The following is a 16073-nucleotide window of genomic DNA, read 5'->3' as shown; positions in this document are numbered from 1 at the left end:
GGAGGAGGGGGTATGGTGGTTGTGATTGTTAGGGGGGCGGGTGTGTTGTTGTTGATTCTGATTTTGCTTGTTACAGTGGATTAGCAGTGATGGTTATTAGAGTGTGTGTGTGTGAGTGTTGGGGGGGGGGGGGTTATTGTTGGTGATGGATGGTGGTAGTTAGAGTGGAGGGAAGGGGTTACTGGAAGTGAGAGAGTATTGATGGTGTTTAGAGTTTGAAGTGCTTGGTTTTTATACTTGTCACTGTATATTTGAAAGAGTACGTTTTTGTTGTTTGTTTGCTGAGGGATGCGTAATATTATTTTTGTGTTGTGGTTGGGTTTTGCTACTGCAGGCAGCGGGTTTATTGGACTTCTGGATTCCTTTGTATGTAGAAGGCTCTTGTACTGTTCTTGTAATTGTTTGTTTTTACTATTGTCCCTTTTGATGTTTGCATGTGTGTACATTTCAGCTCTATTCATGAAATTTGTGTTGAAAATAGAAAACACTATGATGGATGTTTTTGTAGATTTGCCAAAAGTTTTGAGAGGATTGAAGTGGTTTTATTTTTAGATTTTAAGTCTCCGATATTTGTTCACTGAGCATTCCAACTCGTGCTCAACTTCACCTCTGTGCACACAGTGTTTGACCTCAGTGGAGATGGTGGGTGTCTGTGGGTGCTCTGGTTCAGTTTGCTCCTTCTTTCCTGTCAAACGTCTATCGTACTTATCTCTCCTCCTTGTTTTCCTTGTTGTGATGTCAAGGGACATGACTCTTATCTTTACCGTGGGGACAAGATAATTAAGGGAGTAGCACGACCTTGGATGATTTCACATTGAGCCGCGGGATTATCTTGTCCCCGCAGTAAAGATAAGAGTCATGTCCGTTGACATCACGCCTTGTATGTTTCTATCTATTAACACCTCTGTTCTCGAGCACTTACACGACCTATTTGTGTAGCTAGTGCGGTAAAGCTGTCTCTAAAATGGCAGAGGTGGATGTGTTCGAATTGTACAAGTAATTAAAAAAGCCCCACTGCCAGTAAAAGAATGTATATGAGAGGATGGTTATGAAGGTTATCATAGACCTTTTCATTTTCTTTCTTGTGCTTTCTATTATTTTTATTTTTTACCTTCTCAATTTGGCACCTGGGTATGTTGTTGGATTTACAAGCCAAAATTTACAAAGAAAATTGAATGGCAGAGTGGGGGCTTTTGCGGGGGGGGGGGGGGGGGGGGGGGGCTGTATAATATTTATTTTTAGAAAATGGGTTAGTAATGAAAAAAGGTTTGTTTATGCTTTGTCAGGCTGGGAAAATGATGAATTTGTCATCAATTTGTTAAATATGACCTGTCTCACTTATGATCTACAATTGTCTTTGTAATGTTAAGTCATTCACTGGCTAGTATTAAACTGATACATTTCCTTAGTGTTTACTGTCTAGGGCTGTTGAAGGTTTTAAATAATATGTTATGGGTTTTTTTTCTTTGAAATTACGTCTTTGAATTAGCAGTGTGACTTCAGCCTTTTTCTGCTAACCAGCTCTTTTAATAGATTTTATCAGGTTATTAGTAAGTGCTTCAGGTAGATCTAACACCCTTTTCTTGCTTATCTCTCCTTTCCTTTCAGTTGTCTCTCCTTCTTCCAAATTATAACCTATACGACGTTCTTTGTGTCAGAGGGCTTGTTTTTGGGGGGTTTTTTTCCCCCAAATTCATCAAGATCTATTCATATCTTGTAGCTTCTACTTGAAGTGCAGTTGTTCTAACCTGTTTCTTTCTTATAGGGCAGGTGGTTGGAGGGCAACACCTTTCCTATTTCTTTCATTCCGTTCAGTTATTTTCTGTTTGTCCTCTTTTTTACAAAATTGAGCAGCTGCATTTTTATGGATGTGATTCTCTTTACTGACAAAAAATACAACCTTATAGTATCACAATTTCCATCAGATGTCTGTCTTTATTTTGTGTACCCATCAACTGCCAGTACCCAGTATGCTGTATCGTGATGTTGTCAGTTCTTCCCGGAGTAGAGGATTCCCTCTCTGCTTGCTGGGTCTCCACTTGGAAGGCCGACTGATCAGTCTTTGAAGTGATCTTTTCTTTGTTGGAGTGCTCTTTCCCTACTGATCTGTTCTTTGTTGAAGTGTTCTTTCCCTAGCAATCTGTTCTTGTTGAGGTGTTCTTTCCCTACTGATCTGTTCTTTGTTAGAGTGTTCTTTCCCTACTTATCTGTTATTTGTTTTAGTGTTCTTTCCCAGCTGATCTGTTCTTTGTTTAAGTGTTCTTTCCCCAGTGATCTGTTCTCTGTCAATTATAAACAAGAACAACTTGTCACTTTATTTGTTTTATTAGCTTAGCCACTTCAAACCAAAAGATTGCAAATATAGGTGCTTTTTCATGATCTGCTGCAGCAATGCTGTCTTTGAAGTGTGTTAGTGATTTTATTAGCTAGTCTTTCAGTCTCTTGAAAAATTGAAACTTGAACTGTTTGTGGCTCAGATTTGTTTACCAGGCATGGTAGATAGCTCTTGTTCGTCTCTGCTGTGAGCATCATGTTGTTTTCGGTCGACTGGGGACTCTTATAGACTCCCAGTTTCTTTTGGTTCTTTAAAGGATATTTCTGGAAAGGAATCGGTAATATTCAAGCTGTTTTCATCTCTCATTTAAATTGCTCTTAGCATTATACCCCTAAAAGAAAATTCCATTGAAATGTTTTCAGTCTCAATAAGGTATGAAGTCAAAGAGTGTTAACTGTTACACAGTTCTAACTAATAAAAATATTTAAAGGAGAGAATGGGAGAACAGAATCAATGACAACAGACCAGTTGCACCTAGGCTGTTGCAAAGGACACAGACATATAGAAATATCAACTTGGGATGGGTAGGGTGGTAAGACAAAGATACCCAAACACAAAACAAAAAATTTGCCTCATAGGTACTGAACTCATGTATTTCACATGGGATGGCCCAAATCATGTCCATCACACTGCTAACATAGACAGCAAATACATAGTTAAGGATACATCAGGGTTGTATGAGTCATGCCTGTAAACTTAGTATCATTTTTATGAAGGTTATGCTTTTAGAAACTTTTTTTTTAAAGTAAAGAGAAGCCTATCACCGCGACACTGGTCTATTTGTTCTGGGAAAAAGCAAAGCAGACAGACAGAAACAAAAGAGAGAAAGAAAAGAAGTAGGATCTACCTGTACAGCCTTCCTACCACCCACATTCAGAAACGGTCCGGAACAACCCCCCCAAAAAAAGGAAAAGAAAAAGCCCCCACAACTGAACACGTGGTCCAACTGGACAGGGATGTGTAGTCTGCCTGTGTGTAGTCGTGCCTCACCTCACTCGCGTGTTTTCTCTGTGTCAAAAGTGTGTGTGTAACGTACGCATCTCGTTCTCGCAGCCAGCCAGTGGTGACCACACAAATGGTGAACCCACTTACGGTGAGCCCGCCAATGGTGAACCCACTAATGGTGAGCCCGCCCACCCACCCTTCGTGGTGGCCACTACCACCGTCGAGCACTCCAACCTGGTAACAATAGCAGTTTTGGCTCGCTTGGTTTTGTTTTTCCGTTTTGACCTTTTTTACACGTGTTTTCTCGCAGATTTATTTACTTACCTCAGGCATTGTTTTTTTCTCATTGCCTTTAACTGCTCTGTGATCTTCAGCTACCTCATGCGTGTGTTTATATATATATATATATATATATTTTTGCAGCATCTATTTTTGAAGTGGATTGTAGTTGGCTGCGTTTTTTTTAAAAATTTGTTTGAATTTTATCGTCATTTCTTAATGATGCAAAAATGTTTGGCTTTCTGTACGTGTTCCCCTCTATGCTTGTAGATCACACCCCCACCTCACAGTATTGTGTGGAGTGCAGCTTCAGAGTTGGACTGTTGTGCAATTATCTTGTGAGAAGCACGTGCTGGGCACTAGTGGACAACTAAGTGCTGGGTGCCTTGTAGACTGGGCTTTTAACTCCACAAAAATCAGACTTAAAGCGTCTACTCTCTCCTAGTTTACCTTGCTGTCCTCTATAGTGCTGTGTTACAAACTTCCCGTTCTTTCTTACTTTTTGGCTTTTTATTCATGTATTTTGTTATAGTATTAGCAAAGTATTTGTGTAAAGGTTGCATATTGATCTTTACTGTCAAATATCACATCCACCCCCCTCCCCAACCTACCAAACCCCTCCCATTCAAAGAAAAATGAGTTTTTGCTAGTTTCAGCCTCGTGAACACATGTAAGTTTTACTCCTGACCCATTAGCATAATTGAAGGTTAGCCCTTTGTTGTGCAAAAGAGACTGCACAGCAGGAATGGTGTGAAGGTAGGCATGGAAACGCCTCTTCCCCTGACCCACACAAGAATTTCTTTTCCATGTGTGTAGAGATCTATCCATTTTTCTTGAGCTTTTATTGTTGTCTGACACCTTTTGTGTTCTTGCCTGCCACAAAGGTGCAGGAACATTGAAGTCTCACTGGAATCTTTTCATATAATCCCTATGAAGAAAGATCTTAAGATTTTTAGAAAAGAAAAGGCTCTTCTTGTCAGACATGAGGGTTATTGCCCCTTGCATTTCAGTATTGTAGTTTGCCTTTTGCGGATTGTTGGAAATCAATCAGTGTATAGGCCTACTTTTTTCTAACTTTTTTCCTTTCTTTTGCCCATATCCTCACTTTTCTTTTTCGACGTGCTTTTCCTTGAAAGATTTAAATCCTTCTTCAGTCTATATAGTTTAATACTTAGAAGATATCTTGTGTTCACTTTCCTTTTAATTCAGTTATTTTAGGCTGTATGCTGTACATGTGAAAAGCTGGCTGTCTCTTTTTTTTTTGGAACACAATCATCAAAAACTCCTTTTTGCACTTTTTGTCTTTTCTGTGTAGATAGAGACTTTTTATATTCCTTTTTTGAAAAGTGTATCTGTTTTCTCTATATTGTCGTTTTAAGATTATCAGTCTAGAAAGTCAACTTTGTATCTCACCTGTTTTCGTCTGTGAACTTTTCTTTATATGTCTGTTGTTGTGGTGGGACTAAATAAAAATTTGGACCTCTTGTATTGTAGAAGCAAAAACAAATACCCACAGGTATCTTTGTCCCTCTTTATCTCTTCAAGAGAAAGATAATGAATAGACCAACAGATGGAAGCAGCGAAAAAGCTTCGATAGCCCACTAATATCCTTCTGAGATTTCTTTCAAAGCGTTCAAGAAAAACAGCTCTGTAAACTTTGATCTGTCTCATAGTATTTTTCTTCTGTTTTCTATTTTGATTTTCAACTTTTCCTGTGTGCATGATGTGTAAAAGCATGTACTGATCAATATGCTTTTGCGCATCTCCGCTCACTGATATCTGACGTGAGGGTTATAATACATTTTTTAATGAAATGGGGCTCACACTTTGTGCAGAAATTTCTAGAATTTTGGGAACCTGATTTTGTTTTTGTAAGGAATGTATGTGATGTAGGGTTAATTCATTGGAAGATTGTAATGAAATTTTGCCTATCCAATAATTTCTTGGAGTTCTTCCAAGGTGTATACAGCACCCGAACACACTGATTCTTTGAAAAAGAATGATAATTCTATATGTTTTTTACGCCCCCCATTGACCCAAGTTGATCATTTAGGAGACGGGCTTTGACCCAGGCTGAGAGGGATACGTCGTAGCAGAAAGACGGAGATACTCAATAAGAATTCTTTTAAATTAGGATTTGAACTCGAGTCTTCTATGTGCAATGGCGAAGTGTCCAACTGCTATATCGTAGGAGCCAGTCTGATTCTTTGATTGTATTACCTGCCTGTTGAGTGAAGTGATGAGTCTGATACTTTGTCATGTGTCCTGTATTAAGTTGCTTGTATGACTCATGCCATGACCCTCTCTACACCAGGTGTTTCTATGCCACCTGGGTCCGGTAGGTTGCGTGGAACATTTACGTTCCGATCACATCTTGTGCCCCAAAAGAAGGTCGTACTGCTTCCACAAGTTTCAGGTTTACCAGCGAGTCCTTTCAATTTATTTCTGTCTCTTTAATGTTCTTGCTGCTTTGAGTTGATGAAGACAATGGTATAGGATCCGTTTAATTTTTTTTTTTACTCAATTTGTTTTGTTTTGTTAAAAGTTGGAAAGGGTGGGGATGAGTGGTTTTTTGTTGTTGTGTTTGTTGATGGCTTTCATCAACAGCATGCATAAAGTGAGTCGCTGCTGACATGCGGACAAATTCTTACCAATTTTCGTAATTGAATCTGAGTGGTTTTATGCACGTCTTTGTCTGTTTCTTGTCTTTGTAAAATGATTGAACTTGAACCTTTGTTTCTGGTTCTTGCCTTGCTTTATTTTTCTTGAATTTGTAAACTTCCCAAATTCAAAAGGCAAACATAGAGGTCTAAGTCTTCGACAATCTGATAATAGGCCCAGGGGAGAATGAGGGATGTGGAGATTGCCAGTCTGGTATTTCTTGCAATTCTCCATCTTTTTAAATCAATTATATGATGGTATTTGCTGGTGGTCAGTGGGTGCTCTCAAGTGTGGTTTGCTCCTTCTTTCCTATCACAAGTATGAGATCTATCTCTCCTCCTTCTTTTCTATGTTAGTTACTATCTAGTAGAACCTCAAATCTTTGGCACGTATCATATGTGATGTATTTATATTGCAAGTGCAGTAAAACACTTTCTGATTGAACCCCAAGAAAACAAAAAACAAAAACAACACCCCTCCCCCCGAAACGACCAAAATCAGATTGTAAGATTTATAAAGGATTTCACCTGTGCAGTGTTTGTTCTGAAGTCTGTCTCAGATGACTTGGTTGCCATTTGTTTTTCTTTGACACATGGCTCAGAGTTTCCTGAAGCGTTTATGAATTGTGTGTTTGTTGTAATTCATGTTGGGGATGAGACCTTTGTTAGACGGACACCTACTTCTGATCACATGTAGGTATGTCGTAAATGTTTATGTTCTTCCCTGTTGGAAGAATCTTGAGTTTTGCTCAATGGCGCCAGTACAAGCTGCATATTCTTCTCATGTGGGCCCATTCAACATCAGAAAAAAATCCTCCCTAAAAATAAAATGAAATACAAGTATATGTGGATATATCACTACCCCAGAATTACAAAGTTCTATCCTTTTTTAAAACTTGTCTTCAAAGATTTCTTCACATATTGATTAAGCTTTTTCGAATGCAATTCTTTGAATGTCTTGATAACAGCTCCCAATAATCTTATGATTTTGATAGAGCAGATAGAACATTTGGTTTCTGGTGTCATTGTCTTAGTAACTCCAAACAGCCAAAAATGTCAGATAAAACTTTGTAATTCTGAGGTAGCAATCCCTTCTGTGCTGTTGCCCCCCCCCCCCCCCCCCCCCGATCGTAATTCATGAAAATGAAGAGTAAAGATACATATGTACTTTTTATCCTAAGTCTTGGAGTATAATAATCTGCTTTGTTAACAAACATCACGGAAATGTTTTGAGTTCTGTTAGCACTGTGCTGTGCGTGCTGTGTGTTGTCCTAAGCTACTCACAAAGAACACCCGTAATCTGATTTTAGATTCTTAAACAAAACTAATTTTAGTGCAACTCTGAAATATGGTAAATTTTAGAATATATGGCTACCGTATAACCTTAATTCTTGAAAGTTAAACGTTTATATGAGGGAGATCTATTATTCTCCATGTAAAAGACTGCAAAGCGAGTAACTCTACTCTCAACTGTTTTTATTAGAAATTTCTTGAGTTTTATATTAAATCAACAAGTGTACAGATATTTCTGTGTGCCAAAGACCCCATTTGCAACATGTTCACTTTGTGAGGTCATTTGGAGAGAATGAGGCTGGGTTTGAAACTGATTTTAGTCTATAGGACTATATTGTTTCAGCAGTTTAGATTTTTTCTTTTTGCTACTTTCGATGGTTTTTACGTATATAAGATAGTTTGATGTTATCTCATATGAAGCCAAAGCACTTTTCCAGAAACTTCAAAAGTCTCTCCATACAGTATGAAATTCCATGACTTTGATATCTTGTTTGATATGTTCTTCTTTGGATGGGCCTTTAGCGCTGATGATATCTTGCCAGGCTTTGAAGCAGATGGCCCCAGTTCGAATCCTCAACAGGCCGTTCTGAACTTTGGTTGAAATGGGCATTAAGTTTACACTACTATGAATAATGTTCCTCTTTGCATGCATAATGTCAACATTTCAATTTGTTTTCAGTGTTGAATGTTATCTATATCTTGTCACATGTCCCCTTACCCCCTTTTTCTTTTCAAAATATGATTTACACAGCTCAGTTCTCATTATTTGTTTTCAACTGTTTCGTCTCCAGACGGACAAACTCTCTGACGGGATCCACATTGGCCTGACACCGGTGGAGCAGAAGAAACATGTACAAGACATCATGCGGAGGATCCCCAAAGGTTGGATTCTGCCCACGGACATGGGGAAAGAGACTGGAGAGGGGGCTGGGGGATTTGCAATGGCAGCAAGCCATCGGTCACCATGATATAAGGAATCAGACGAAATACTTCTATTATTTCATTTAGGCATTTTTGGTAAAATATATTGAAGGAGATAAGACAGATATACTTTGTTTTTTGGTTTTTTTTTATTACTTGATTTTTAAAATGGGTAGCATCAGGTACCATTTCATGAAAGTCACACCGCAGCTGTCAGCCATTTTCATAGGGTCAAGGTTCCATTATCAATTGACCATTCCTCCATCCCTCCCCCCCGCCTGATCAAAAGATGTTTACCATGATTTTTATGAATTTGGTACTTGCTAAACTTGAAATTAGTGGGTAAAAAGCACATTTACCAGTGATGGCAGATTTTACTTATAATTTAATGAACACTTATCTTAATTGTACTGGAAAAGGAAAGCATAATTGTATATACATTATTCAAACTTGTCAGGTTTGCTCTTATAGTAGCTTTCTGTGATGTTGTTGAGAATGTAGATGATCAGAAATGGTCTTTGTCCTGTTGTTAATGCCAGCTTTGTTGTGTCCCCCCAGGCTCAGAGGCTAGCACTGTGCTGGTGGGACAGGTGAGCTTCCTCACCAAACCCGCCATGGCCTTTGTGCGGCTGGCCGAGGGACAAGTGCTGGAGAACCTCACCGAAGTGCCTCTCCCCGTCAGGTCAGTGGGCAGGCTATATCACAGTGGTGCAGGGTTACAGGATAAATTTCTACATCTGAAATTGTCAGAATTTTATCCAACCTCTTGATACAATAAGTATTAAACAACGTGATAAGTTAATTTTGTCTCCTCTCATGGATTTCCACGGGGTCTGAAAAGTTCAGAATATTTTTATGTACAAGTTGGCTCCTCTGATGAGAATATCTTTACCTATTAGTTGGCACCTCTGATAGCATCATAAATTCTAGATAAGATCAGGCTTTCTGTTTGGTCACTTTGAAAAATACGTCCACGACCTCACCATCAAATCTGTGACACCAATAAAGATGTGACAAGTCTGTAATGAGAGGTACTAATGCTTACACTGTGTGTGATTTCCTTCTTTTGCAGGTTTCTGTTTGTCCTGCTGGGCCCGTCAGAAGGAGGCATGGACTACCATGAAGTGGGCCGCTCGCTCTCCACCCTCATGTCTAATCAGGTTGGTTGTCACTACCCTTACGCATAAAAATATTATTATTTTGTCCCTATCACAACTCTAAAATAGTGTCTAAAATAGTGAGACACATCCTTACACCTTCCTTGATTCCGAACATAGTGATATTGTCTCTCCTTTGGAGCATATCAAGGAAGTCAAAATCTGAAGGGAGGGATGCAGTATTTGGGCATTCTATTTCCTCTATGTCTCCTACTGAGGCAAAGCTGTACCATGCGTACTGCTTTAAAATCATCTGTCAAAACACAAAATGCCAAACCGTTTTGACCTCAAACATGAGCGTGTCCAGACGCCTACCCAGAATAGAAAGTGATTTCTATTGCATTGGGTCAGCTTGAGGAAGGGTCCAAAGACAATTTGTCCCTTATATATGTTACTCAATGTTCTCCTGCGTACTTTTTGTCAAAACTTATTCAAGGGTGAGATAGATTACATTTCGAATTTAACACATCTCTGATGCACATGACTAAAGGTATGTGGTGCTGTCATTGAACTTGGATATAAAACTTCTATAAAGATTGTTTTCATGTGTTGAATGTGAAAACAGTTCCACCAAAAACTGCATCTGTACACTGTAGCCAGAGGCAAGCTTCCAGGATTCTCTTGATTCAGACAAACTTACAGTCCACTTGATTGATTTGTTAATTTTGCCAAGGAGGCACAAATAGGGCAGTTCAGAGGTGGAACAGTACGTCTTGTGGTTAGAGAAAAGAAGAATAACAGAAGGTAGAGATCATTCTTCTATGTTTTTCCGAGTACAGATATTTTTTTGGTCTCATGCCATCATTAGAATGGTTTAATATCTTTGTATAGAATTATGTCAAGAAGCTAGCCTAAGGTTGAGAAAAATGGCAGAGTGTTTGTTGATGGCCAATACCCTGATCCAGGGTGAGAAAAGCAATGATGACTTCTTTGTAGAAAACAATGAGTGTATTGTCCCGTCAACCTGCCAGGGAAGCCGTTATGTATGAATGCAGAAACGTTGGAAAGGTGAGGTTCAGAAACGCTGAAGAAAAATGTTTTGCATCTTTGACCCAGAAGTTTCTGACGTCCCTTTCCCACAGCAATTTCACAACGTAGCTTATCGAGCGGAGACAAGAGAGGACCTTCTCCGCGCCATCAACAGTTTCCTGGAGGACTCCATTGTGCTGCCCCCTGGTGACTGGGACCACCGCACCCTTCTGCCCATCACGCACATGGCGCGGAAACGAGCGCAGCTGCGACATCAGAAGAAGCAACAGTCGGAGGAGAAGGAAGGTGAGGATAGGAACAATAAATTCTTTCTCTTCTCTGATTTTTGTGAACTACTGAGTGATTGGCCCCCCCCCCCGGAGGAATTTCGCATGTTTTCTCTTCCCCGTTTTAATTCCCTGTTTGTGGATTATCAACGGCAGATGTGTAATTCTCCTGTAAACTTGTGTCGATAGGGGCGTAAAAACTCTTGCATTGGAAAAAAAAATTTCCCTCCTGTAAAGTTCCTCCTTGATGGAATTTTCTCTTTTACAAGCATAACATTGCTTCACTTCAGGAGTCACATCCTTAGTCTGATTATGAAATAAATGTTCAAATTTCTGTTGTTTTTGTTCAGTGGAATTGATATACTCCTATTAATCTCAGTGTGTATTCCATTAAATAACGTTGCTTGAAAGATCGAAACAGTTAAAATGGAAACAATTTCCTGGTCTGTTCTCAGCAAGTCTTTCTCAGCTATTGAGGCAAAGACAATTTTAATATGGCCTTACTTTTTTTCTAAATATTTTCCTTCTGATACTGACAGATCTTTTCTCATGTATATTGTTGCCATTGTATTGCCAGCTCAAAGAAAGAGGCAGGACAGGAAGAAAGGTGACTAAGAATGGACATACCTTTGCTGTGTTGAAAGAGCAATTGCAAATTTTTAAACATGAATTGTTTGCCACATTATTTAGTCTTCAGTTTCTCGTTTGGGTAGGAGTTGTGTATTTTTGGTTTGGTTTTTGCGCCATGACCTTCACTCTTCTGCACTTTCCATTATTTGTGTACCTGTTTGTTTGTTTGTTTGTTTGTCATGTTATGCAGAGTGTGATGGCTTACAAATGTCTTAACCTTTCAAAATTCTGTCTGTGAATGTCATTGGACACTCATGAAAAAAAGGAAATATATTTTGCTGAACAAAATACCATGACTTACTATAATATTAATTTAAGGGCTGCTGGGGGAATGGTTGGGCTCAAAGTTGAAGGAATGAAAGGAAAACAAAAAAGGCAGTAGATTATGTCAAGAATGATATGCCCTTGTTGGACAGTTTTAAATATATTATAATATAATTATCAACAGCTTCCTGTCTTCAAACCAGTGGAACTGGTTCTATTTTTAGTTTCTTCTTTCCTTATTCTTGCAAATTTGGGGGCTTATTGGAAGCAATTTTCTTTTTTTGTGTACTGCCAACAGTCACCTGTAGTGTAGTTTAGCAGTTAGGTGTTTCACCGTTGCACACAGAAGATGCGAGTTTGAGTCCCATGTGGGGAGAATTTTTTATCAAGTATCTCCGTCTTTTTGCTGGGACATTGTGTCTGACTCAGCCTGGGTTTGCCCTGATCCTAAATAATCTAAATAGAGTTCCTGGGTACGTAAAACTTTCATGATTACATTTGTTTGAGTTTTTTTTTGCTTGTTTGTTGTATTTTTGCGTATTGAAAACTGCTAAGAGGGAGGAACTGGATGTGGAAAGATTTTAGCTGAGGTCAATTCTCCATGGTTCTCTGTTGTTAAAGTTGTTTTTATTTGGGGGGGGGGTAATTGAAGAAGGTCTTTGGTCGGGACCTCTTGCGTGGTTCTCTGTGTACTCATTAAAAGTCGTCATTCCTCATGCTGGTCTTAAACTCAGAATGTTCTTGGCAGTCTTTCATCCTTGGAAAAAAAATTGCTTCAAAGGTGTGCGAGGTGGATATATTGCAGTCTTGATGAGTTGTCTTATGGTGGCTAGCTGCTTTGATTTTCAGCTGTGGTTCTAACTAAGTTCAAATGGGTTTCATTGTGTGAATGTCACTTTAATCATACAAATATTTAGCAGTGACTTTTGCGTTTACTTTGATAGCTGGTGTCCCTATGTTTGGTGCTTGCCTTTTGCACCTCAGTCTTTCCAATGAGGGAAAAATAAGTTTTTGCGTACATACTGTATACGGAGTTGTGTTTCACCAGCGAGCATGTGCACAGTACCCTTCAGAAGGATAAACATTTTCTTTCTCTTTGAGTTTTGTTCCTTGGATTTATTTTGTTCACTGTTATGTTATTCTTTGTGAGTCGGACAAGGAGTGTTGAATGGACCATCTTGTTGCTCTTAGGAAGGTTAATAGATGTGTCAGCCTGTCATCTATAGTGTAATGGTTAGGATATTTGCTGTTGCATGCCAAAGACAAGAGTTCAATTGCCACATTCTATTATATTGAGCTTTTCAGTCTCTCTGCTTAAATGTTGTGTCACGCTAAACCCGGGCTGGCCCTGACAAGGAAGGTCAAAGAAGTCGCGTGAGAACAGAATCAAGATTTTGGTAGTAGGGGCATAAATCATTAGCAGAGTCAAATGTGTTGAGTTGGTCAAAAGCTTTTCTCTTTTCTGTAATAGTTTTGTTTCTCTGAAAGAGCTGTTGACCCATAGTTCTGAAGTATGAAGTTGTAAACTAGCTGGTTTTTGCCTATTTTTCTTCACCTTTGATGTGACCTTTCCCAACTTCCCAGTTTCATTGTTCCCATCCCCTAGACACGAAGGTTTTCTTACTGTTTTGTCTCATGCTAGTTTTTAAAATCCATTTTAAAGGGGTTTTGTTCCAAAAGTAAAAGTTCAAAATGTTTTTGTCATTTTTGTTTTGACTTATTTTGTTTGCCATTCAGTTTCAAAAGTTTGTATTGCTATTTCAATGTTCTCCTTGAAAGGCATGGCAGAAGTCCCGAGTAAGTAACTTGCATGAGTGTAGACGCTTGTCCATCTGCTGCTAGTGGACAAAGGTCAGCTGCTGACCTCATTTCCTGCTGATGTGTGCCGCAGAAAAAGATGTTCATTAACTCAGTGCTTTCCAGAATCCTTAGGCCTTAGAAAACATTTGTATTTGAACATCTGTTTGCCTCAGAGGAAGATGTTCATTAACTCAGTGCTTTCCAGATTCCTCAAGCTCTCAGGAGCTCTGTTTCTCTTTGAACATTTTGACTGACTGAGTTTATTCTATGTAACAAGTGTCTTTAATGTTGTAGAGAAACGAGAGAAGAGGATGTCGCACGTAATGTCTTGTTTTCGTAATAACCGTTGTTTGTTGTGTAGTGATGAAGATCTGCAGAAGGCAAATACTGACAGGTGGCCTATTCTTTCTGGCTTAAAGGACTTTGGCATTTTACAGTGCACTCCAATTCCAAACCTGATCCACCAAGATCGTTGGGGAACTGTTGATTCAAACTTGTTCAGGTGTCTCTGTTTGGCCTCAGTGAAAACATAATCGTCTTTAATTACAAGCAACACGCAGCTAGTGATTCCTGACTTGCCTACTGATACTTGTTTAGTTGTTTAGTTTTTCACATATTAAATATTGAGACTCTGTTGTTTAACGAGCAGTATCTTAAGGCATGATCTGTTGGATGTGCCAGCGAGTGATCGTCGCATGTGACCGGAATAATGTGAGCTCTATACAAAACTTGAGGTGTTGGGGTTGGGTGGGGGGTGGAGAGAATGAAGGTTTAATAGGATATGATCTTCAACTTTCACTTTATTGTTCATTTCACTTTTTTCTCTGAAACCTGTGTCCTGTTACAGGTTCTAGTGGTTGTGGTTAGTTTTATGTGCACTTCATGAGTAAACCAGACAAAAGTCAGACGCATTTCTATGTTTGCACCTTTACCATTAGCTTTTGATACTGTGTCAAATCACGCTACTTTTCAGCTTGTTCAATTAATCATTCTCAATGAAGGAATATGACTTGAATATCTTTTTCTTCATTTGTGAAAAACAACGCAAATAAAGAATTTGCATGGAATCAGGCACTTAAAGTTAAAAATTTGATGAAGAAAATACTGTTTCGTGGAGAGTGGGCTGAAGAACACAACTTGATGAAGAAAATAATCCAGATGGGAAAGGAAAGAAGGTGCGCCATCTCTCCAACTTCAAGATTAATGGACCAGTTCCACTTTCTGTGACTACACTTGCTAGGAACAAATTTCCTTGAGGAACCATCAGTTATTTTTTTTATAAAGAAAAAAAAAATCGTTTTGAGTTTCATTCAATGTTGATTATGGCATTGATCAGAAAAAAGCCCAAACGAACATAAACAAAAGTGAGGCAATAGTGATGACACGACGTCAAGAAATTGTCAAACTTAGTAGGAAATAAAAGAGCAAGGAACTGTGATTTTGGTCCTATAAGACCTGAAAAGGGTTTTTTTTACGTTCTCTGAATGTGGCAAACTTTTATCTTCCAGAATTGGTCTCGTTGGCCATAGCAGAAACCACAAGTGATCTTGATCCTTATATTTCTTCTACTTCATTTAAGAAAATATTCTTCTCTACAGATGCATTGGTCTTCGTCAGACATTGACAGACCAACTGCATGTTGTAATATTATTATTATTATTATTATTATTATTATTATTATTATTATTATTATTATTATCATCATCATCTTTATTATTATTATTATCTTTATTATTATTATTATCATTATTATTATTATTATTGTTATTATCATCATTTTTATGACTATTATTATTATTATTATTATTATTTAATATTATTATTACCCTCTGTTCTGTAAGTGGGTGAGTGTAGTTTGACAACAGCTCCTGGAGTGCCTTCCTGTTCTAGTTGTCTGTGCCTGTTGCTTTACCCGTGGTCCTTGTGTGGAAGGTACCGTGTTTACCTGTTGCTTTGTCGCCTCAGGTCAGGCACTACTGTTTCTTGGCATGTTTTTGCCTTTCTGGAGTTAGAATTGGCAGTAATTATTTTGGTTTTGTTGTCGATATTCGCTGCCTTCACTGTGCCTGATGAATGTTTTGCATAATTTTATTAACAAACTTTCACAAACAAGTTGAGGCTAATTGAAGAATATTGGCGTTTAACTATGGCAAATTGTAGCGTTTATGACTCGAATGTTGAGTAGAGTAACTCCGGGTTTTCCAATATGCATAGTTTCCTGTGCAGGAGATTGGAGGGCTCAATTAGTAAGTCTTACTCCTTCTTTTCTCCTTCTGTTCTTTCTGTCTATCTGTCTGTCTTGCCGTTTCCTCTTACACTGAATGACTTAACGTTCCCATATGAGGAGTCGACGGGAAAAACAAGATTAGTCACAAACTGAAAATCGCGATGGTATCAATTTTGGACGCCTGTTGACCCATAACTGTATTTCTGTTCAACTGTTGGTTGATTATTGTTGTTAGATTTCCCATTCAACAAATATAACAATAAACCACCAATCAATCAAATATGAAGTTATGAGTCCACAAGCTTT

The 16073-nt window shown here is 38.6% G+C and overlaps 1 protein-coding gene across 8 annotated transcripts in view; it reads left to right on the top strand.

Annotated features, from left to right (window-relative positions):
* LOC101860537 (anion exchange protein 2) overlaps positions 1–16073 on the top strand; it is a 91288-nt gene that overhangs the window by 60717 nt on the left and 14498 nt on the right. For 3 of the 8 annotated variants that reach the window (XM_035968452.1, XM_035968450.1, XM_035968458.1), the window contains 7 exons: positions 3389–3517; positions 8304–8394; positions 8992–9115; positions 9506–9593; positions 10673–10865; positions 11424–11453; positions 13520–13537. In XM_035968452.1, coding sequence (XP_035824345.1) covers positions 3389–3517; positions 8304–8394; positions 8992–9115; positions 9506–9593; positions 10673–10865; positions 11424–11453; positions 13520–13537 — 673 coding nt within the window. The remainder of the gene's footprint in view (positions 1–3388; positions 3518–8303; positions 8395–8991; positions 9116–9505; positions 9594–10672; positions 10866–11423; positions 11454–13519; positions 13538–16073) is intronic. The other 5 variants (XM_035968453.1, XM_013079608.2, XM_035968460.1 and 2 more) reach the window with 5 other exon arrangements.

The sequence above is a fragment of the Aplysia californica genome, unplaced genomic scaffold (assembly GCF_000002075.1).
Source record: "Aplysia californica isolate F4 #8 unplaced genomic scaffold, AplCal3.0 scaffold00004, whole genome shotgun sequence".
NCBI classification, from domain to species: domain Eukaryota; kingdom Metazoa; phylum Mollusca; class Gastropoda; order Aplysiida; family Aplysiidae; genus Aplysia; species Aplysia californica.
Note: the sequence above shows the minus strand (reverse complement) of the source record. Positions and strands in the feature narration are given on the sequence as shown.